Here is a 22,347-nt window from a genome sequence, read left to right as displayed (position 1 = left end):
TGGTTACTTACAGAAACAACTACTGCACACTGAAGGGCCACTGACAGCTTTGGCCTAGGGCAAAATCATCTGAAAGGGACACCCCTGTCAATAATTCTGGGCATGGCCCAGACGCTAGGGCACTGGATTGCTACGCTGGCGGCCCACGATCAAATTCCGGCCCAGTTTATATGCCGATCCTCCCCTATCTCTCTCCTACTCACTTCCTGTCACCATATCCAACTGTCCTATGAAAATGAAGGCAAAAAAGCCCTAAAAAAATAATTCTGGGCATGGCTTTTCCCTACGCCTGCGTCAACATACACGTTTGTCCTCACCCTGTCAGCAGGCCCTGTACAGTGGGCCATTTTCCAGACAGCACTTGTTCAATGTTTAAAAACAATAAAATCAGGAACCAATGGAGTTAGTGATAGTAACTGACAATATAAGACAATGACATTGGCAGTACTTCAGGGGGTTAAGTCTTCCCTTTCTTTTTGGCATAACTGACCTCTGCTTGTCGTCATTTTAGATAAGAAGGGAGTGGAGCAGAGATATTTTCTGTCACAAATGGGTTGACTATCTCAACCAATTACTGAGATACGTCTTTGAGAATGAAAATAATGACATGAACTAAAAACATTTAGAAAACAATGTTTATGTGCAACCATACAGAAGGGCATACAAACATACAGAAACAGATAAAGCGATACCATGCAAATATGCCTCTTTTGACTGACACTTCATTCCTTTAGATGGCTTTTCTCTGCACAAAAATTCCAGGAGAACAATGAACACATGGAAGAACAACAAATCGAACAGGCTATGTATTATTACATGAAGTGTTTATGTACAATAGAGAACATGTAACCAATAGCAGGATATGAATGGACTGGATCATTATTTGCTTTCTTAGCTGTGATGAGAGACAGTGGCGATGGAGACAAGACTGTTCTAGAGGCTGAATGGGTATGGTAGGTAGGTAGCACATACTTCCGTAATTACTTGCAGGTAAGCTACTATGTTTCTCTCAAAAGGCTGATTTCAAATCTTTCTGGAGGTGGGATACCCTACTAGGTCAATGCACAGCTCATTGAGAACTCATCAGGTGTGATACGATGAGGGACAACCTTTGTCACTGTCCATGTTGTGGGGAGTCCAAAGGTTTCCAAGGACATCAGAGTATCCAAAGTAAGCTACTTAAAAGCGAGGACTAACTAGTCTGTCTATGAACATTTAGTAGTTGTGGGGCAACATCATGAGTAATGACCCGGAACAGTCAGAGTTTCACCAGAGTGTGTCTCTTCTCAAACAAATATGCAGGACATAGATCATATATAAACAAAGAAATCATTCAAACGATTTAGTGTGTTGTGTCTTAGTATCTGAATGTGCAGATGCATGTGTGTATGAGGAAGATCGTGAATTCGAGGACAGAGTAAGAGTGGATAAAAAGATAGATGATAGAGTGTGTGTGTGTGTGAGAGAGAGAGAGAGAGAGAGAGAGAGAGAGAGAGAGAGAGAGAGTTCAAAAAAATAAGCAGATGGATATTAGCAGAGGAAGTCAACAGGGAGGGATTATCATTCCATACATAAACATGCAGAACATTGAACACATATACGGAACAGTAAGCATTTTTCTCTCAGCACAGCATGGCTTAGGCTACACAGGACACTAAAATACCAATCGCACCAGGTTGTACATATTGCTTTGAACCACCAATTTTTGTTTATAATTCATGCATGCCACATAGATGCTATTATGCTTATACAAAAATAACACCAGTGCGTATTATTACTGCCATCCTATGAGCCACAGAAGGGGGATGCTCTTATGTCTTTTTCCTCTTTTCCAAACCCAAAAGTTGTGACAGTCAAACACAGCATGAGCTCTTGGTAAATATAAATAAGTGTTTGTGTGTGACTAACATCTGTGTGATATTCCAGTTTAAACCGCATTTCTTTTTTAAAATTTATTTACAATTGAGTTGTAACCTCTCCAAAAAAAAAGAAAACCTCTGTTGTCAAAACGGGAGCCATTCATGTTAAAGTGTGGTCAGACAAAACAATGTTGCTCTGCAGTTTACACAACATCTTATGGGACATGATACTGAAGCTCACAGAGTAATATAGAACCAATGTACAGGCCAAACATATGCAATACCATCAGCTGTTTTTTGTTTTTGTTTTGCAGAGGTATCAAAGTAAAATGGGAAAAAAATTGGGTTACTTAATTCAAACATAACAATGATTCACTTCATTTGTATATTTGTGCCCCGGGTAGACAAAGCATTTCTTTCACATACCACTGCGCAAAAGGACAAAAGTCATTAAAAAATAAACAATAACAAAGAGCGACTGCTATCCGAGTTGGTTATGGGATACCTTGACGTTTGACTTAGGGGTGTAGCAACAATCAGTGATCGACTAATAAAGGGATTAAATAAGACTGCAATTGTAGAAAACTTTGGCAGGGCAGTAAAGCTTCACTGAATGCAATTTTTAAAGAGTAGATCTGCCTTCCTATTTATGTCCATATTCATTAGATGCTGCCTTCAAATAATTAAAGTTAGGAAAAAAAATATTTGAAACTGCAGAAATGATTCAGACAACACTTCCTAAAATTCACTATAGAATAGATGTTGGTCCGATAGAAACAATTTATATGGGAACGTTATTTTCCTATCATACAAATTCAAGTCCTTTCAAATCTGAAGTTTCCAATGACTTTTAAAAATATATATATACGTCTATATGCTAAAAATCTTTATTTTTTTGGAAGATAAAATTTCAACTTAAAAATCAATTATTAACTGCAGTCAATGAGGAGCACCACTCATTCATAAAATAAATTAACCTTGTTGTCAGATCAAGCAATATGAAAGGAAACAATGAAAATACATATTTCATATATAAAAAAACATTTTCATACATTTGTGTTATAATACGTCAACTCGAACTTGTAAGAAATGTTTTGATAAGGGAACAGGAAAGATAAGTTGCAATGAGAATCGCATCCCATGAAAGAACAGTTTGAGGCAAAGAGGACATTTCTTGAGGCTAGACCAATAGGCTCCTGTATCTAACCTGACCAATCACGTGGCTTTCAGTGGTAAACATCATCGTTTTAGTTTGAATTGGCCATAGAAGTTGTGAATAATTCGTAGCATGGTTCAATAATGGCTTTGACAAAAAATATGACAAAGATGAATGTTGTTGTTTTTTTGCTCACTCTTTAAATGTCACCAGGTTTTAACCAGCGTACTCATCTATATTTATATACTTTACTAAATATTAAAAAAGTACTAGTGTAAATATAAAAGCCACAGAGGAGTGGTTAAAAAAGGAACGATACACTGAGTTCAATATGAAAGTCGTGCAGGGGGCCTCTCCATCAGCCCTGGCCAAGTTGCTGAGGAGGGAGAGGCAAAGAAAACCAAACAACCGTCAGGTGGGGAAGCCCTGGTGTTACTCAGCAGACTTACAACTCACTCTCACACAAGTGACCTGCTGCTGCTTCATTTCTTTACTCTCTTTGTTATTCGGCAGTGACTTAGTTTGTCTAGTTGTGGTTTTTTGTTTGTTTCCTTTTTGGTCAGAAATGAACAGCAACCCCTTTAACATATGGCTCTGAGAAGTAGAAACATGCAGTCAACAACTCTGCAAAAAAACGGATATGAAAATAAGTTTAAATATGGCAGTACTCATTTGCTAGTAATAAAATATGTGGCTATGCCATGGAAGTCTATTCTTTTTTGTCTCAATTACTCCCTTCTTTCAGTAAAGAAGACGGAAAAACAAACAAATATGAGGCTAAGAGTGCAATTGTGAAAGAGAATCAACTGCACCAAAGGGACCCCCCACCTACACATTCTTTTTTTTGGAAATAAAGATTCAGTTAGCTATGAAAAAGGATCCCTTTCACAAACATGGTTGTTTTGGATGGCCTGGACACAGCTAGCAACTCTGGCTGGACAATGAAAAGAGTTGTTTGTTACAGAGAGACTGTAGATTGAGAATGCAGAGACAAACACAGGTGAGCTGGAACTTTTTCTAGGGTTACTCTGCACACTGTATGCCTCCTGAAGGCCACCCTCAGGGGGCGTTACAGCTGCAGTGCTCCAACTCTGTGTTTAAAAGTGTTATTGATTTCTCAGATAACCCTATATGGACGTACACTGTGGGTGTTTGTGTGTCATAGCACTGGCTGTTGTCTATAAACATACACACAATAATGATAACGTGTCTCATAGCTTACACACACACATACACACATACGCACGCACGCACACACACATACACACACGCACACACACGCGTAAACACATAGGATGCGTCCCACTGATTTGTGATAAAAAAAAGAAAAATTTACCAGACATCATCAGCACATTTTGTAGTTTGATGGACCTTATGCATGAACATACAATGGCAACAATCAATCAATCCATCAAAAGTAGTGCCTGTGGCCAGCAGCACTGATGCCTAAAGTTCCACTGGGAATGCTAACGCTCCTGTGATGCTCAGCAAGCGTTTGACTGACTTGCAAAGCTCACGGCCCTGTGGCCTTCAGGACTCTGTGCTGTTTGGTTCAGGAAGAAAGCAAAACAGGATAATTATCACGGTCACAACACTTCATGTGTTAGCTGGGGTTTTTTTGGTTAGTAAAAAGCAAATAAATTCATGGAATGTTATATCGATGACTTGTTTTTTGTTTTCCTTCAGCAGAAAGTGCATGGTGTTTTTTTCGAGGCCGAGCCTACATTGTTGTATCCATACCACCAACTCAAATACACTGATTTCAAACACAAACTTGCCCAGTAACAATAATAAAAAATAATAATAACTGAGAAAGAAAGGATCTGTTCGTATGCCACATTACATAGTGTTCAGACCAATCCTGTCGAAATGGCCCTCACAAGCGAAATCACAGAAGCGCTGAGACCACACCCGTGTGCACACATACGTACATACTCACAATCTTATTAGTGAGATGTGTATGGAGTATATGTCTACAAAACAAAAACAACAGCAATGAACAAATGAAAAATAAACAAACAATAACTCAAGACATGTTAAGCCATTTTTTTCTGGAAAGAATAATGTTAGCGTTAAAGCATTACACACATGCCTAGTGAAACATAACTGAGGGAGATGGAGAAGTGGATGAGTCGACAGGAGGAGGAGACGGAGGTTGGGAGGTTGGGATGGGGGGTGGGGGTGGAGGGTGACATTGTCAGTGTGGGCAGGGGACAGGGCACTACAGGCCTGATGGTCTGCAGCTGTCTCCTTCCGGTCTGGATGCTCTCACTGCGCGTTCACACTGTCTGTACATGGATGTAGCAGTGATATAACAACACTAGAGGACAGTGGTGAGGCAGGGAACAAAAAGGAGAGGGAGAGGAGGAGGAGGAGGACGCGAAGGAGGAGGAGGAGGAGGACAAGAGAAGAGATTGTACACAAAGAGAGAAAGAGAGAGAGTTTGGTTGCCGGTGCTCTGTTTAGGGGGGCGACCTGGTGGCTGATGGAAGGTGGAGGTGGTTGAGGTGGTTGGGAGTCAACAGAGTGCACCACGTGTGCAACAGAGTGCACTTTAGTGTCGCCTTGGACGAGACACAAAACTACAACGAGTAACAGGGGATAGGGTGATGGGTTGTATCCGGCAGTGTTTTTTTCAGTGTGTAGGAAAGGTTGGTTGTTTTGGGCTTGGGGTGAAGATGAAGTGGAGTTGATGGGGTCAGGGTTTTGGTTGGTGGCAGGGTTTTTTAGGGTGGATGGATGGAGGAGGAGGGTGTCCCAGTTTTGTGTGTGTGTGAATGCTGGTCACTCTGTTCTGGGTACAGGGTCAGGCTGGATGGATGGGCTGGGGAGAGGGCACCTCCCTCCCTCTACTGCTCCTTCTCCTCAACAACCTCCTTCTCCTCCTCCTCCTCCTCATCATCCTCGTCCTCCTCGGGGATCCTCCGCGCCTCCTCCTCAGACAGGGGCACGAACTCTGGGTGGGACATGAAACTGTGGATGGAGCTCCTGGACTCGGGGTTCTCCAGGCCTTCGTAAAGGGAGCTACGGAACGCGTTCACCACCTTAATCTGTGAGCGGAGAGAGAGAGAGAGAGAGAGAGAGGGACAGAGAGAGAGAGAGAGAGAGAGAGAGAGAGAGAGAGAGAGAGAGAGAGAGAGAGAGAGAGAGAGAGAGAGAGAGAGAGAGAGAGGGAGAGAGAGAGAGAGAAAAGGACAGGGGCAGGCAAAATGACAACCCCACAGACAAAGGGAAGAGAAACAAAGGAAAGAGAGAATTAATGTCATCCTACAAATGCGAGGCGCAGCAGGGATGGTGGGGAGATTATTGGTGTGGATGGAGCTGATGTGGAGGCATGTCTGTACAGACAGTCCTTGCTGTAGCCCACTCAGAGATGAGAATGGGACCCAGCAGTGATGTGATGTGCGTGGGGGGAGTTGGTGAAGAGAGTCGGGGGTGATGATATGGATGCTGAGAACAGGGACAGCCACCATTACTGAACCTGAGCCACACACAACACCATACAACACAAGACAACATCTCAAAACGCAACGCAACGCAACACAACACAACACAACACAACACAACACAACACAACACAACACAACACAACACAACACAACAAAACACAACACAAAACAGAAAAGCAGGCTGGAATCTAGGACAAGGTACTGTAAATGCAATAGCAACCATCACAACCACCCCATACCCCTCCAAAAATAATAAATAAATAAAATAAACACAAATTCAAAAAACTTAAAAAAAGAAACACAAGCAATAAAAAAACGATCATAAAAAAAATTAAAATGCCGATGACAACCAAACACAACACAAGTCATCCGAACGACCCCAAGCGCAAAATTCATGAGAGATGAGAGGAGGGAGAACGTGAACGAGCTAAAGGGGGAGTGCAAGGAAGAGGTAGTGGGAGAGGATGACAATATCCGTGCCTTCAAATTAAAAATGCTGTCAGACGAGGGAGGCTGAGATGAGGGAGTTCACGGGAGAGAGATGATTTCTACTTTTTTTTAAATGAGGAAGAAACCACTGTCTGAAGGAATGGCAAATATGTTTTTGTAGAGGATACATGCAGTACATGACACACATGTGCCGCTAGAACTCTCATAACACACATATCCTACACACCCTATCATCTACCCCTGTCTAAAATACATACAGGCAGGCACACATGCACTCTCTCACTAAATTGCCTACGCTTTGTGTCAGAAACAATGATTTAAATAAAATTTTTTGCTTCAAAACCTAACCACCTTGTCTTATCCCCAGTGCAGCCAGGCACTGTTACTAAAGTAACAGACTGTGTGTGTGCATCTAATGTCTGAGTTTTATCTCTGTGGCCTGGGAGTAATGTAATTTAGAGGCAGCTTGGAAATTATGGAGATTATTATATTCCCTTCCCTGTGTCCTCCCTGCAAACTATCTGCTAGCCCTGTGACCCTCCCCGCCCACACACAGACACGCACTCTTACACACACAGACACACAGGCATATGTGCAAATATGCTTGCAGCCTTCCCACGCATGTGGCACAAGCATACATACACACACACACACACTCACGCGCGCACGCACGCACGCACGCACACACACGCACGCACGCACGCACGCACACACTGCACCTGCAACGACTGTGCAGCATGAAAACGTAGTCATTATTATCTGAGCAGCAATCCTGGCCACAGTCCATCTAAACTGTGCAAAAAAGCAATGTTTTTGGTCCCTGTGTACCAACAAAAAGCTCTTTGAAGAACTCTTTGCTTGTTTAATGCATGCAGAGTAGGCACAGGAAATGAATTATAACAGCATTACTGAAGCATAGAGACAGGTGCAGATTAGGGCTGCACGATATCAGGGGAAAAAATCGATACTCGATAAGAGCATGCAATATCTCGATAACGATATTTAAACGATATTTAGAAATATAGCCGAGTGTTTTTCTTGTCACTAATTTGTCGGTCTGTGTGGGAGCCGTGGCTCTAGTCATGGTGGGCTTTTTGCTCAGCTAGTGATTGGACCACACAGAAATGTTTTACTTCTTAACGATAATTAAGTAATTTTCGCGATATGCATATTGCCACTCTTGATATCGCAATATCGATACACTTTCGATATATTGTGCAGCCCTAGTGCAGATCCAAGTACAGTAAGTAACCACGTAACAACTGATGCAGGCAGGCAGGCAGGCAGGCAGGCAGGCAGGTAGTCTCTATATAAAGGGAGAGATGGAGTGGCAGGTGTGAAACAACAGCGGGGCAGGGGAGGGGGGATGTGAACGTGTGACGTCCGTGTGAAAACGGTAAGATAAGATCAGCGTGGAGGTGTGAAGAAAGAGCAATTACATTATAAAACAGGGGTAATGGAATAGATTAGGAAGCTCTGGAATAAAAGAAAGACGAATGGGTAGAAATACCTGAGGGATGACAGAAAAATGGAAAGACAGAAACAAAGAAAATTATAAAGAATGCCAGAAAGAAAGAAAGAAAGAAAGAAAGAAAGAAAGAAAGAAAGAAAGAAAGAAAGAAAGAAAGAAAGAAAGAAAAATAAATAAATATATAAATAAAGAAAGAAAGAAACCCTGAGGTAGCGTAAGCTTCATAGATAGTAAAGAATTACAGTACAGGCAAAGTGATACACGGGCAAAGACAGACATAGGCAAAGTGATGGCATGGACTGGCATTCAACATTCAGTGAGTGAGTGAGTGAGTGAGTGAGTGAGTGAGTGAGTGAGTGAGTGAGTGAGTGAGTGAGTGAGTGAGTGAGTGAGTGAGTGAGTGAGTGAGTGAGTGAGTGAGTGAGTGAGTGAGTGAGTGAGTGAGTGACTGTGACCGACTGACTGACTGACTGACTGACTGAATCTGCATCTGCATGATCTCTGTGCATGGTAGGAAGTGCGTGGTAGAGTAGTGTTTCAGCACTGGTGATGGGGGAGCAGCAGAGGCCATTCAGCATCCACCCATGCAGCTGCAGCTACTGCACAGTGCAGTGCATCTGAGGGTGGAGTCGAGGGAGCGAAAGAATGAGCGAGTAAGTGAGAGAGCGAGAGAGAGCAGGATGGGCTTCTGACTGAGTGAGTGAGTGATTGAATGAGTGAGTGAGTGAGTGAGGGGAGGAGTGAGTGAGTGAGTGAGTGAGTGAGTGAGCGAGTGAGCGAGTGAGTGAGTGAGTGAGTGAGTGAGCGAGTGAGTGAGCGAGTGAGTGAGTGAGTGAGTGAGTGAGTGAGTGAGTGAGTGAGTGAGTGAGTGAGTGAGCGAGTGAGCGAGTGAGCGAGTGGAGGAGGGAGTGAGTGTATGAGAGAGTGTGTGTTTGTGACAGGAAGTCTTGGGAGGTGGTGGTGTGGTGGTAGTGGTGAAGATGGGGGGGAGCAGGGCAGGGCAGGCAGTGCTGGGAGAAGCCTGACTGATGTTATTGTCTTCAGTGCAGTGGCCAGCGGTGGCCGTGACGTGTGACTCACTGCCAGCGTTGGAGGAGGAGGCGGCAGAGTTGGCGGAAATCTCTACATGGGTGGGACTAGATACGCTTTTTGCATCGTTTTGCTGGCTGACCACCGAGGGCTGTCGGCGCAGGGACGGCACGGGGCCGTGGAATGTGTTAACCACGTCCATCTGCAAGGAACGGATGGGGAGAGGAGAGAGAGGGCGAGAGAGAGAGAGGGAGGGAGAGAGGGGAAATGCAAGAGAAGAGAAGAGAAGAGAAGAGAAGAGAAGAGAAGAGAAGAGAAGAGAAGAGAAGAGAAGAGAAGAGAAGAGAAGAGAAGAGAAGAGAAGAGAAGAGAAGAGAAGAGAAGAGAAGAGACGAGAAGAGACGAGAAGAGGTGGAGGAATGGAGAAGAGAAGAGAAGAGAAGAGAAGAGAAGAGAAGACAAGACAAGAGAAGAGAAGAGAAGAGAAGAGAAGAGAAGAGAAGAGAAGAGAAGAGAAGAGAAGAGAAGAGAAGAGAAGAGGTAGAGGAATGGAGAAAAAGAAGAAAAGATAGAGAAACAGGCAGGGTAATCGAGAAAGGTAAAGAGGCAGAGAAAGGAGGGGTTAGGAAGCAGAGAAGACACTGATTAGCACACACATTTCATTAGTTATTGCAAGAAGAAGAAGAAGAAGAAGAAGAAGAAGAAGAAGAAGAAGAAGAAGAAGAAGAAGAAGAAGAAGAAGAAAAAAGAGGCAGAATAAATAGAAGAATCAGAGTCAGAACACGTTAGCGCGCATTAGCACATCAGCAGAACAAAGCTGCAGTAACATGGAGGATTAGAAGGAAGGCAGATAAGAAGGCTCTCCCCGTGAGGACCGACGGTTGGAGGGGAAAATGCATTTTCACTGTGGAAAAAAAGGCGAGCCCCGTTCCAGAGACGACAGGGCCAGGGGGCGGTTACAGTGCACATTATTGATTATGTGTCTCATACCTGGCCATAGCGGGTACACCTGTCGCACGGATAAACACACACACACGTGCACGCGCACACAAACATGCGCACACACACACACACACCACGGGATGTGTGTGTATCCCAGTGGGTAGGAGAGAAGGATGATTAAATGCAGGTGGTGTAGTAGTGGAAGGATAAACATACGTGTTTTAAAAGCCTTCATGTACCGTTTGTTAGGAGACAAATCGGCATTTACAGTATAAATCCTCTTGTTGTAAAAACCAATAGGTTATAAATGAATATTTAAATGATCAAATATGTTTTGCTATTAGGACAACATATTCACGATTTTTTAGTTAGCTAACTAGACAACTGGATTAAGTCAATTTTACCCCATAGGCCTATTGCCATTCCTTTTAGCTAGGAATATTTGGATAAAGAGACTTATGCAAACTCTACTGTATAAACACCTTTCCTCTCACCAGCACCAGGATAACTTTCTTTTCGGGGGAATAAATGTCACTGTTGAATGTTAACAGTAAAATACAATTCAAAATGTTTCTTAATCGACTGGGCAGCATGTGGAAGATCAGAAGACCAACGCTTTAAAGGCCGGAAAAGGACATATCTCCACAAGGATAAATATCACAAGGAGAAACATATTTGTATGGCTGTAGCGTGGAAAAACCCCCACAATGAATCAAAATCCTGTGAGAGAACAAACACGAGCACACACAATTTCGGATGTCTGCAACAAGGACATAGATCTGTTGCGGTTTCTCCAGGAAGCAATCGGATATTTTCTCTGAAGCGCATTTCACAAAAACAATACATAGGCCTACTCTATTCTTTCAAACTCAAGCAAAAAAACACACAAGCATACACTAGGTGGGAAATAAATGAAGACCACAACAACGAGAGAGAGAGAGAGAGAGAGAGAGAGAGAGAGAGAGAGAGAGAGAGAGAGAGAGAGAGAGAGAGAGAGAGAGGGGGAGGGAGAGAGAGAGAGAGAGAGAGAGAGAGAGAGAGAGAGAGAGAGAGGGGGAGAGAGGGAGGGAGGGAGAGAGGAGGTAATAGAAAAAGAGAGACAGCAAAAAAAGAGTAATGCAGAGAATGCTAAATCCCCCATTAGTGGCAGCGGTAAACACGAAGCCACTTGATAGGCAATGAGCATGGGTGGCTAGTGCAAGTGGAGGAGACCAACAGAGAAAACATCCTCCCACACGAATGCATATAAAGCTCCAAAATGGAAAAACACAACGATGTGCAGAGGGGAGGAAAAAAATACACGGAATACACAAGTGCCCTTGTGAGGGTAACCTGCACCAAGCCGCATGTGCATGTGCAGAGCAGCTTTGGCCTTTGAGTGGGCGCTGTGCGGTGCTGCATGTTTGATATTACTCTAGCACTAGCAGAGCAGGCTACTGAGGTAACCTTTGGCATATGCCAGGTCTGTCTTCTTTTCTTTCCTTTTTTTCAGATGTGGTGAGGGAAAAAAAATATAAAGAGCTGCATTCAGATTTGGCTTCGAGTGAAAGCAGAGGAGAACAATAAATGCGGCTTTGCGATTACATATCGTCATGACAACAGTGCGAGAGTTGGCCAGAGGAGGTTTCACGTGGTTTGGAGAAATTGGCCATTTGTATTATTTTCCCACTGTCAAGGAGCTACAGTAATGGAGTCAGCTCCCACCCAGCCATCCATCTCTCCATCCACCTGTTTATGCATGGCTTCAACATTAGCATGAAACAGCCGCTTTGATTAGGCTAGACCACAAGGTTCCCAAACCTCTTCTGCCAGGGCCCCCTTTTGCACCTAAGAATAATTGTCCAAACAAAAACATTATTTTGTCTGTTAATATCGCTGAATTCTAATTTGATATTAACATGAAAAGTATAAACGTATAATGGCCTCAGAAAGGAGCACTGTCACTAATTTATGGAGTTATGTTAACTATTAACCTGTGTTTGCTAACGATTTTATAAAAAGTCCATTCTTTCCACGACCCCCTCGGGCTCCTGACCCCCAGTTTGGAAACCACTGGGCCAGACCGTGTTGCGCCATGTCCGAAAAGACAGAGGCAACATATTGTTATGGGCTGGCTTAAGGGCCCAGTCAAAAGAGAAAAGAGCTCTAATCAAGTTGTTTAATGAAGTTGGTTTTTTCATTAACTGCAATTTAGGACACATGCCTTTCAGAGCCTCTCTGGAGGTCTACGCTTCTTTGAACACAACAGATTAGCCTACGGTTCCATTTTTTTTGCACCGGTGTGTATAAAATAACTACTGATCCCATCACAGACCACAGATGAGCACCTCCACAAAAAAAAGGAATGGAAAAATCCAATTGACAATGGACTAAAAACACATTGAACTAGAATGGCTATGAACTAAAAAAAGAAAGACCATTGGAAGCTCATATAAGTAGGTCACAATTCAAAACTATACTGGGCGTATTATTATTCCACCCTTCTAGTTCCACAGTCTTCCAAATAGGTGATGTTGAATGGTTGGTGGTGGCAATTGTGGATTTTGTTGTTGTTGTTGTTTTGCAAAGAATAGTCTTCGGGTTACCCATTTCAGAGTTGGGGCTGTTGCATCTTTTGAGAGACAGAAAGAGGCCAGATAAGCGAAGCAGTCTATGAGAAAACGATATGGAGAAGAGAAAGAGAGGACATGAAGGAGAGAAAGAGAAGATGAGAACTACGACAACATTTACTGAGTAGAAACCACCGCAGCTATTCTCTTTCTCTCTCTCTCTCTCTCTCTCTCTCTCTCTCTCTCTCTCTCTCTCTCTCTCTCTCTCGCTCTCTCTCTCTCACTCGCTCGCCGTCTCCCTTGCTCGCACTCGACAGCCAACCTTCAACTAGCCATGATCAAAGCAAATGTGTTGTGGAAAACAGTCCGAGGGAGAATAAAGGACTGACGCTATTTAAATAATAAAATACACTGTATGTCCAGGCTCAACTCAACAGTCTTCGACAGAAAAACAAGAAACATAATGAAGCCTAAAGGGATCCCGAATCGCTGGAGGGTTTTTTTTTCTCCTTTCCTGCAGGAAACCCACGGTTGAATAAAAAACCTCCACAGACCTCCCTGAAACACGTCCTCACCAACCCTCTGCTCCTCAAACCTTACCCACCTCCTCAAAATCCACCATGCAGATGGTTTGAAAAAAAAATCCTTTCAGCTAGTAAATTAATAAATAAATAACCCAGAAGAAAAAAGGAAAAAATGCATGTGGATGTTTGCTTTCTGTGTCAGGTTACATCATCCTCCAGTGTAAATGGACACTCCTACACTACACCTCCGACAACAACGACAGAGACAATGTCTCAATATGTCTTCTCCAAAGAAGCACATGGAGATGATCAGAGAGAGAGAGAGAGAGAGAGAGAGAGAGAGAGAGAGAGAGAGAGAGAGAGAGAGAGAGAGAGGAGGGGGGGAGATTGAAAGGGAAATAAACATGTGAAGCACATGCACAGGCATGGTGACAGGTGCTGTCTGTGTATGGGTCACAGTGGGGGTGTGTTCCCTCTCTCCCACCACATGGGGGCAGCGCAAGCCACTGCCAGGTACGTGTCTGAGTAAATAAGCGTGCGTGTGTCTGCGTGTATGTGTGTGTGTGTGTGTGTTGTGTGTGTGTGTGTGTGTGTGTGTGTGTGTGTGTGTGTGTGTGTGTGTGTGTGTGTGTGTGTGTGTGTGTGTGTGTGTGTGTGTGTGTGTGTGTGTGTGTGTGTGTGTGTTTGTCTATTTCTCTGAAATTTCATGTCCAGAGAGAGAGGGGGGATGAGGAAGAAAGGAAGAAAGCGAGAGAGAGAGAGAGAGAGAGAGAGAGAGAGACAGAGTGAGAGAGAGGGCGAGATAAAGAGAAAAGGAGAGAGAAAAGAAAGGAAAGGAGTGGGTTTGTGTGGGCTGAAGCTCAAATGGCTGTCAGCAGCAGCAGCAGCAGCAGCAGCAGGCTTGCCTTTTCAGAGAACCCACCCATGGGAACACGGTCTACTCCACGCTGGAGGTTCAGCTGCACTGGTAAACACGCAGCATACAGCTGGAGCCAAGCAACACCTCGGCCCCCAGCTTGACAGGGAAGCGAGGCTGCCTCCTCCAGCATTGCTCTGAGTCTGCTTCACTCACAATACAGCCATGCTCGGCAGCTAGGCAGCAGCAGGCACTCGGGTAAACCGACACATAACCTGCTGTCATGCAGCATGTTACGTTGGTGGCACACAGCCGACGGGGAGCTATAGCTATCTCGCCGGGATATCGACGCCTCTGGAGGAATGCGCTTGCGTGCGCTGTATGCATGCACACGTACGTACGTGCGGTATCTCCCAGCGCTCCGCTAAGCCATGTCTCCAGTCGTGTGCAGTAAAAAAAGCTGAGAAATGCAGAACTGTCATGGAAAGGTGTGTGTGTGTGTGTGTGTGTGTGTGTGTGTGTGTGTGTGTGTGTGTGTGTGTGTGTGTGTGTGTGTGTGTGTGTGTGTGTGTGTGTGTGTGCGTGTCATATTGTTGCACATACACGAAAAAAAAAAGGTTGGCAATGCAACCGTGGTTAATTAGTCATGACTGAATGCACACAATCTGCGTAGAGGAGGAACACATTTGTCAAGAGCGCTGCCAATCTGATAAGGCGTGATGAAAAGACAAACGATATTAGGAGTGGAGGAAAGACCGATGGATCCACCCTTCTGAGCTGCTTTTGAGGGTGTGGGGTAATTTGGGTGGGGTGGGGGAGAGGGGGTTGTCGTTATTTATTGAAGAACATGTTACATATACAGTGCTTTGTGGAGGGGAAAAAAAGAGTGTTGGACCCAGTGGGCGATCAGCAGATGGAAGGTGCTTGTCTCCAGGCTGATGACAGAGTGGTGTTAGTCAGGCGGGTAGTGGGTTGGGGGCGGGAGAGGGAATGGTGCGTGTACCTGAGTCCTGAGCGGATGGGGTTGAGTGAGCCCTCTCAACTACTCAACCAAGCCTTTAGTCTAGGACTGCGGCTTAAAAGAGGCTAGACGTTCAAACGATAATGGTATAACTATAATAACTAGAATTGAATATGTGAAATGATCTGCATTCAGCAATAATCACCTACTATTGTGTAGTTAAATCATTAAGCCATTCAAAACAACTGATAACTAAAATCAAAGATTTGCTGCGGTTAATATTTCCCTAATGTTGCCTTAACCAGAGGGTGACTAAAGCAAAAACCTAAAATTCTCAAAACAGAAGCATTAAGAAAACGGAGAAAAGGAGTTAAGATGTTCATATATAGTACCTATATAGCCACTCTTAATAACACAAAACAGTACAAGGGTAGCACCTTTCTTATAACCAATGTAGCTCAAAATGATTCAACAATTTGGCAAGAAAACAAAAGACACAAAAATACAGAAGAAGACACAACACATTTGTTGTATTCCTGTTGGAACAGCAGCAATCCATCAGGAGCTCCACAGAGAACTCAGCTTGTATTCCCCTAGGAGAAAGCAGCCATGGGGAGACAGACACAGGCAGGTTAGTACAGTAGGTACCTGAGTCTGGATACGGTTGAGCCCTCTGAACCACAGGATCTGTCCGCGGCGGAGCTCCATCTCGGCATGGTCGATCTCGTCAGCGCCCTCCTCCTCCTCGTCAGGGATCTCGTCCTTGGGGATGCCGTGGCCGGCCTCCTTGAGGAACTTGAGCTTGTGCGTGGGCACGGCCGTGATGAGCTGGGAGGGAAACGACAGGAGAGGAGAGGGGGGAGAGATCAGCCAAAAGCAAGGACACAGGCTGTGGTGAGACCCACGCGTCTACAGGTTTGTTTCCTTCAGTATACCATCTCCTTCTTGTCATATATTTCGGACATGTGAATTTTTATAAAGGAGCCTCTAACTCTGAAACCAGGAGTACTCTTTCATGTTAGTTCTATTTAGTTCTACATAGTTCTATTTCTGTATTCTGCTTTTAGTGATACTGTTTATTTTTATTTTATTTTATTTTAATCTTTGCACCATGCATTGTATGGACTCTCTGCCCTCATTAGAGACTTTTAAGAGGGAAATTAATACAGTATACACAGAGGAGTGTCATTGTTTCTGACTATGCAGCACATAGGCTACTTTTTTATCTCAAAATACGTTTTATGTAAACTTATTCTTTTTAATGTGTTTTTTGTACATTTATTTTCCTTTTTGTCTATGTTGTTGTCTGTGTCTGTAACTATATGTATGCTGCCATTTTGACCAGGACTCCCTGGCAGAAGAGACTGTAGTCTCAATGGGACAATCCTGGCTAAATAAAGGATAAATGAAATGAAAAATTGTAATGCCCAACATGCCAATAATGTGTGAATGGCTGTCTGACTGCTTGACATTGCTTGAACCTCAAAGCATCCATATGATATTGTGAGATAAACGTGCTGATAGATATCAGTAGTATCAACTACAATTCAAGGACACCTTGAAAGGCCCAACTATCTCGGTTACTATTCTGTCTGCACCTGTCACTTCCTTTTACATGAGTGCTTTTTAATGGAATAACTTGACCCTGAACATAGAACCGAGTAAACTACATGTATTTTCCCCTTTAAACACAAATGGGTATTTTTCATCAGCGGACATAATGACCTGAAATGTCAAGCTTTATTTTAACTAACACTTTCTCGCCGTGGCTTTGAATGACTGTCTGATTGCCTGAAATGTTCTCCTACCATCACAGTTTACAAAGTGTCTACACGATGTAACGAAATACTACATCAGTTCATTGAAAAATAGCAATAGTACAATCGACAGCAATTCAGTTCAAGGACACCTGAAAAGGCACAACTGGTTACTATTGTGCCAGCAACTGCAATAGAGCACTACACCCAAGTTTACACAAGTGCTTTTCAATTGAGCAATCTGACCCTGACTTACTTTAACAATTTCCTCCTTATCTTATATTTTCCACCGAACCGGCATAAATACTGACCTCAAATTTCGACGCTTAAAAAAACGGTAGCAACATTTTTTCACCTCTCGTGTGTATTGGTTATCTTGCCACCAGCGCTCTTAACCCAATGATTTAAGTCTCCAAGAGCCTCCAGAGTACCATAAGATCAAAGACACAGCCTTGGTGTTCGGAACTCTCACCGGGCACTCTTGACAAATGTGCAGCGCACGCGGTGCAGACTGTAGAGAGACGCTGTTCCCCAATCACATGGCTTACACAATGGAGAGCATTTGATGATGGAGATGATGCCTCATGGTGCCTCTTCGGTTACTGTGTTCTGTGCCTTGTTACGGTACAGTACTCAGGGGCTATACGTTTGGCATTTACGGATGTAAGGCCCACACAGTGGTAGCAGTGGGACTATCTCGACGAGTTTTCTCTCTGCCCCCTCGGGGAGTAGTAAATGTGGGACACAGTTCCCGTTTCCTAGAGTGGCGGGGTGTTCATTACCAGGGTGACGCACAGAAATGAAAGGCCTTTGCTCAGACATTTTTTCCCCCCGTTCGTTTTGTCACACAGAGAGAGATTTCTTTTGACTGGGAGTTCAACACCAAATAATCTCATGTCAGGCTGGAAGTCGTGTAGACTTGCCTCCCACTATTACAGGTATAACTGTTTCCCTCTCAACCTGTGTTTCTCTTTCTGATTTTAAGTAAAGACTGGAAATACAATAGGTGTGTTCATTGAGTGCGTGTTTGTGTAGGCATGAGTGTGTTTCTGTGCGCCATGAATAAAGCCTAACAAATGTAAAGAAGAGAGCTGGTTCTTGGCTATAGATTGCTATATATAGTGTATCTCTCCGCTCACAAACACCTCACTTGCCTCTGCAGTCACATACGCTGCAAATCACATCGCATGTGCTACAGTAACCATGGTGATGATGTCATGAGATTAACTGTGAGGAGTATCTTTAACATCTAGCAAGGCAGCTGTATGACAAAATACACACGCAGGCGAGTACACACACACACACACACACACTCACGCACACACGCACGCACACACGCACGCACGCACGCACACACGCACGCACACACGCGCGCACACACGCACGCACGCAAGCACACACTCCTACATACCTGCTCAGTGGCATGCAAGAAGGGTTTGGGAGAGGTCAGCAGAGGTTGCACACATGCACGCACGCACGCACGCACACACGCACACATGCACGCACGCACACGCTGTGCTCAGTCGCATGTGATGTGAGATGCTTGAATTGAGAGAAGTTGGGAGAGGGTTTTTTTGTGCACTGAGCTTACCTGACCCCACAGCAGTTCGCCAACGCCGATGAAGACACACCACAGCCACTGGTCGATGGTGAGAGCCGTGCAGGAGAAGGGCTTCCCTCCCAGCTGAACAATGACAATCTGTGGGGGAAACAAAATAAAAGCAAGCCGACATCAGACAGGCAGGCTGGTCAGTGAATGGCCTCCACCCCTCTTGACCATTGAGACCGCAGGCTGTTGGAAACTGTGGGATATAAAAACACAATGAAGTAGAGTTTCCACTATTGACCAGCGATGGCTCCTCAGAGAGGTATTTTAAAAGAGCAAAGCTCAACGCTGTACCATTAGGCCCTTTCAAGGCGAGGCGAGTTCCTGAATTATAAACGTGCTTTGAGTGTACAGTACTACTATGGTTCAAGGGGTAGACTTTAAAATGTTTTTTTTTTTTTTTTTAATCTCAGTACATCGTCCGTTATACCCACTGACCAACTTCTGTGAATGACTCACATCTTTGCAAGCTACAATATGGTTTGATGTATTTTAGGAAAGGCTGTTGCTGTACAGTACACTTTTGACTGCCGTCCTGTAAGGAACAAGCCAGAAAAAACCTGCCAGGACTAGAGCAACTTAGAGCCATTGAAGTTCCCAAGCTGTTCTGCCAAATTGGGCCAACCACACACGTCTTTTCTTGTAGCAATTTGCTGAGACAGTCTTCTTAACACAAAGGCTGTGAAAGTCCAATGGTTTATTAAATCCACTACAGGAAAAGGAGCACGTTTTACTGTAATTCAGTGGCAATGTACCCCACTGTGCTGATGATTGGCTTGAGCCATTGATAAGGTACTTATGCCAAAAACTGCTTCATGAACTCCAGATTTCCATTCAAAATGGGAGAACAAAAAAACAAATGACAAAAGACTACAAAAGCCATTCATATGCAATTTTCATGAATAATTAAAAACATGATTTCAAGGCAACATGATGGCAATAATGAACTGGGTTAATGTTTTTCCAATACAAATTTGAAATGATCCAAATGGTTTTACTGAAATTAACTGAATTAATAAATACATAATTTTGAAAACGGTGACAGCAGCAGCTGGTTCCATCCCATTACCTGGATGGCAAACGTGCCCAGGACCACACTGCAGAAGATGGGGTTACGGTAGATGCCCTCAAACACGTTCCTCTCGCCGTGGATCTTACGCGCGTTGATCTCGTTGAAGAGTTGCATCATGACGAAGACGTTGAAGATGATGGTGTAGTGTTCGGAGGGAGGCGAGTGCAGGGGTGCGTTACGGCCGCTGTCGATGTCAAACATCTTCTCTCCTGTCAAATTCATAAACAATTCAGTAGGGTTAGAAGCACAAAATGGAAGGGCCTTTCAGATGGTGATGTGTGACCTTGTCGTATCGCCCCAACTAAATATTCATATACTAACTTATAACATGTCCAGTAATGTTAAATGTTACATCTTTTCAACCATGTGGTTCACAGGCTAGCGCATGAATGTTTGGCGTATAAATATTTTCTCGCTTTTTTTTTCTCTCCTGATGGAGTTACCACTCTACTCTATCTTCAGCCGGAGAATGGGCCACACGCACCAACAGTCCTCCAGGCTGTCACATAAAAAAATAATGGGAATGAACAAACATTTCCCATATACTCTAGCTTAAAGAAAAACAAAACTTTAGAGTAAACAGCAAAACCTAAACTAGAACATTAACCATCAAACATAAATAACCTTCTAATGCCAGTGCACTGTGTATTTTTCTCCACACATTTTATGGTGCTACTGATAATGCCCTCTTTTATTCAGTGCTTCGAATAAATGCTGAATGTAATGTGATGTGATGTAATGTAATATAAATAACAAATGAGCTCACCGGCAAAGAGCCGAGTGAAGATCGTTTTAACGAAAGATTAATGTTGATTTATGGTTGTTGATTACATTTTCCACAACAAATTTATAGCATAAACCTTAAGCCTTAAATTTCCCTCACCGGCAAGTGAAGGAGTGTGAAGATTGTTTTAAACTTATGATTAATGTTGATTTGTACACTGCCCACTTTAAAAAACAAAAACAAACTGAAACCTTAAATCTTAAGTTAAGTTCCTCACCGGCGAAGAGGAGTGTGAAGATAATGACGAGCTGGTAGACGCCGTGTCCCAGGATGTTCTTCATCATGGTGCGGGAGATGAGGGGCTTGTTCCTGCCGTAGGGCTTCCGCAGCAGCAGGGAGTCCGTGGGCGGCTCGGTGGCCAGGGCCAGAGACGCCAGCGTGTCCATGATCAGGTTCACCCACAACATCTGGACTGCCTTCAGGGGGGAGTCCTGTGGAGGTGGAGGAGGAGGAGGAGGTGGTGGAGGAGGAGGAGGAGGAAGAGGAGGAGGTGGAGGAGGACGAAAATGAAGAGGTGGAGGAAGAGGAGGAGGAGGAGAAGGAGGAGGAAGGCAGATATGAAGTGTGAGGAAGATGAGGAGGAGGAGGAAGATGAGGAGGAGGAGGAGGAGGAGGAGGAGGAGGAGGGTGAGGAGGAGGAGGCAGGAGGTGCAGTAGGAGAAGAGTTAGAGGAAGAGGGAAAGAATGAGGTAAAGGAGAAAAAAGACGATGAGGATGATGGGAAGAAAGACAGGGAGAGGAGAAGGAGGAGAGGATGAGGAGGTGGAGGAGGAGGAAGAGGAGAGAGAACCCATTCCACCAAACACCCAAATAACCCCAATTCAGAGCATACACAGACAGAATGTTTTGGCTTAGACACACTGCCTGGGGTGTTTTTCTGTTTTTGTAAGAAAAAAGTACACTTTGCATTTCAAAGTCAAAAGTCAAATTCAGCATTACTGTGAAATCTGCCATATGTACTAGACAGCTAGCAGAGATTACAGCTGATAATTAAATTCCCATCATGCCATTTGGATGCATCTGTTTATGATGGATAAAAACAATACTGGGAGCACTTAGCCAAACTTCCTCATTTTTATGGTAACATTTATAAATGTAAACATCCCTTTCATAATAGCAGTCTGCCTTATTGTACAGACTACCAAGCACATGACATTTTGATTGTTTTGTCTGTGCAGAATGATGACACTTTGAGACAATGGCCCCAGCACCGGCAGCAGCATCTTGGAGACATTTCCAATGGAATATGACATGGCAGCAAATCGAGAGTCCCATGACTGCTTCAAAGTGCTCTTTTCATGGCTGGCGAAGTCCCCTGAGGCCAGCCTCCCCCCTGCTGAATGGCCCTGCTATCCTAACTCGGCAAATAAAAATAGAGTATGGAGGTCTCTCACTGCACCCCCCACTCAGGAAAAAAAACATCTCTTGGCTTATTGAAGACAGCCTACTAGCAAATAATTCAGTGGTTGTATCTGGGGGCTGGGCGTGAGGTGGGCTTTATGCTATGGGTAGGGGTTAGCATAGCACTATATTGCCAACAAAAAGAATGGCGCCTACAACTCTTCCATACCGGTTTGAAAATGTCTATCATTACCGCAAATCCAACTGTAAGGACAGGAGGACATTAATTACGTTTCTGTACCTGCGTGATGCAGGCCCCTGTGAAGGCTACAATCACGGCCACCACGTTGACAGTCAGCTGGAACTGCAGGAACTTGGAGATGCTGTCGTAGACGTTGCGGCCCCACATCACGGCCTTGACGATGCTGGTAAAGTTGTCGTCTGTCAGGATGATGTCAGATGCCTCCTTGGCCACATCTGTTCCGGCGATACCCTGCATATGGAGCAACACAGACGTGCCATCAATAAAACAAACCCACAT

At 44.1% G+C, this 22,347-nt stretch overlaps 1 protein-coding gene across 3 annotated transcripts in view; it reads right to left on the bottom strand.

Annotated features, from left to right (window-relative positions):
- Positions 1-621: 621 nt before the first annotated feature.
- The window catches only part of atp2b4 (ATPase plasma membrane Ca2+ transporting 4), a 93,294-nt gene continuing 71,568 nt past the window's right edge, over positions 622-22,347 (bottom strand). For 2 of the 3 annotated variants that reach the window (XM_063215388.1, XM_063215389.1), the window contains exons 16-21: positions 22,108-22,299; positions 20,683-20,896; positions 19,679-19,890; positions 18,595-18,702; positions 15,895-16,074; positions 622-6,065 (exon numbers count right to left, since the gene is read on the bottom strand). In XM_063215388.1, the coding sequence (XP_063071458.1) occupies positions 5,865-6,065; positions 15,895-16,074; positions 18,595-18,702; positions 19,679-19,890; positions 20,683-20,896; positions 22,108-22,299 (1,107 nt within the window). In that variant the 3' untranslated portion in view covers positions 622-5,864. Of the gene's footprint in view, positions 6,066-9,538; positions 9,617-15,894; positions 16,075-18,594; positions 18,703-19,678; positions 19,891-20,682; positions 20,897-22,107; positions 22,300-22,347 lie in introns of all 3 variants that reach the window. The other variant, XM_063215390.1, reaches the window with a different exon arrangement.

This window comes from Engraulis encrasicolus, chromosome 14 (assembly GCF_034702125.1).
Source record: "Engraulis encrasicolus isolate BLACKSEA-1 chromosome 14, IST_EnEncr_1.0, whole genome shotgun sequence".
Taxonomy (NCBI): Eukaryota; Metazoa; Chordata; class Actinopteri; order Clupeiformes; family Engraulidae; genus Engraulis; species Engraulis encrasicolus.
The sequence above is the reverse complement of the archived record's forward strand: the minus strand, read 5'-3'. Positions and strand labels throughout refer to the sequence as shown.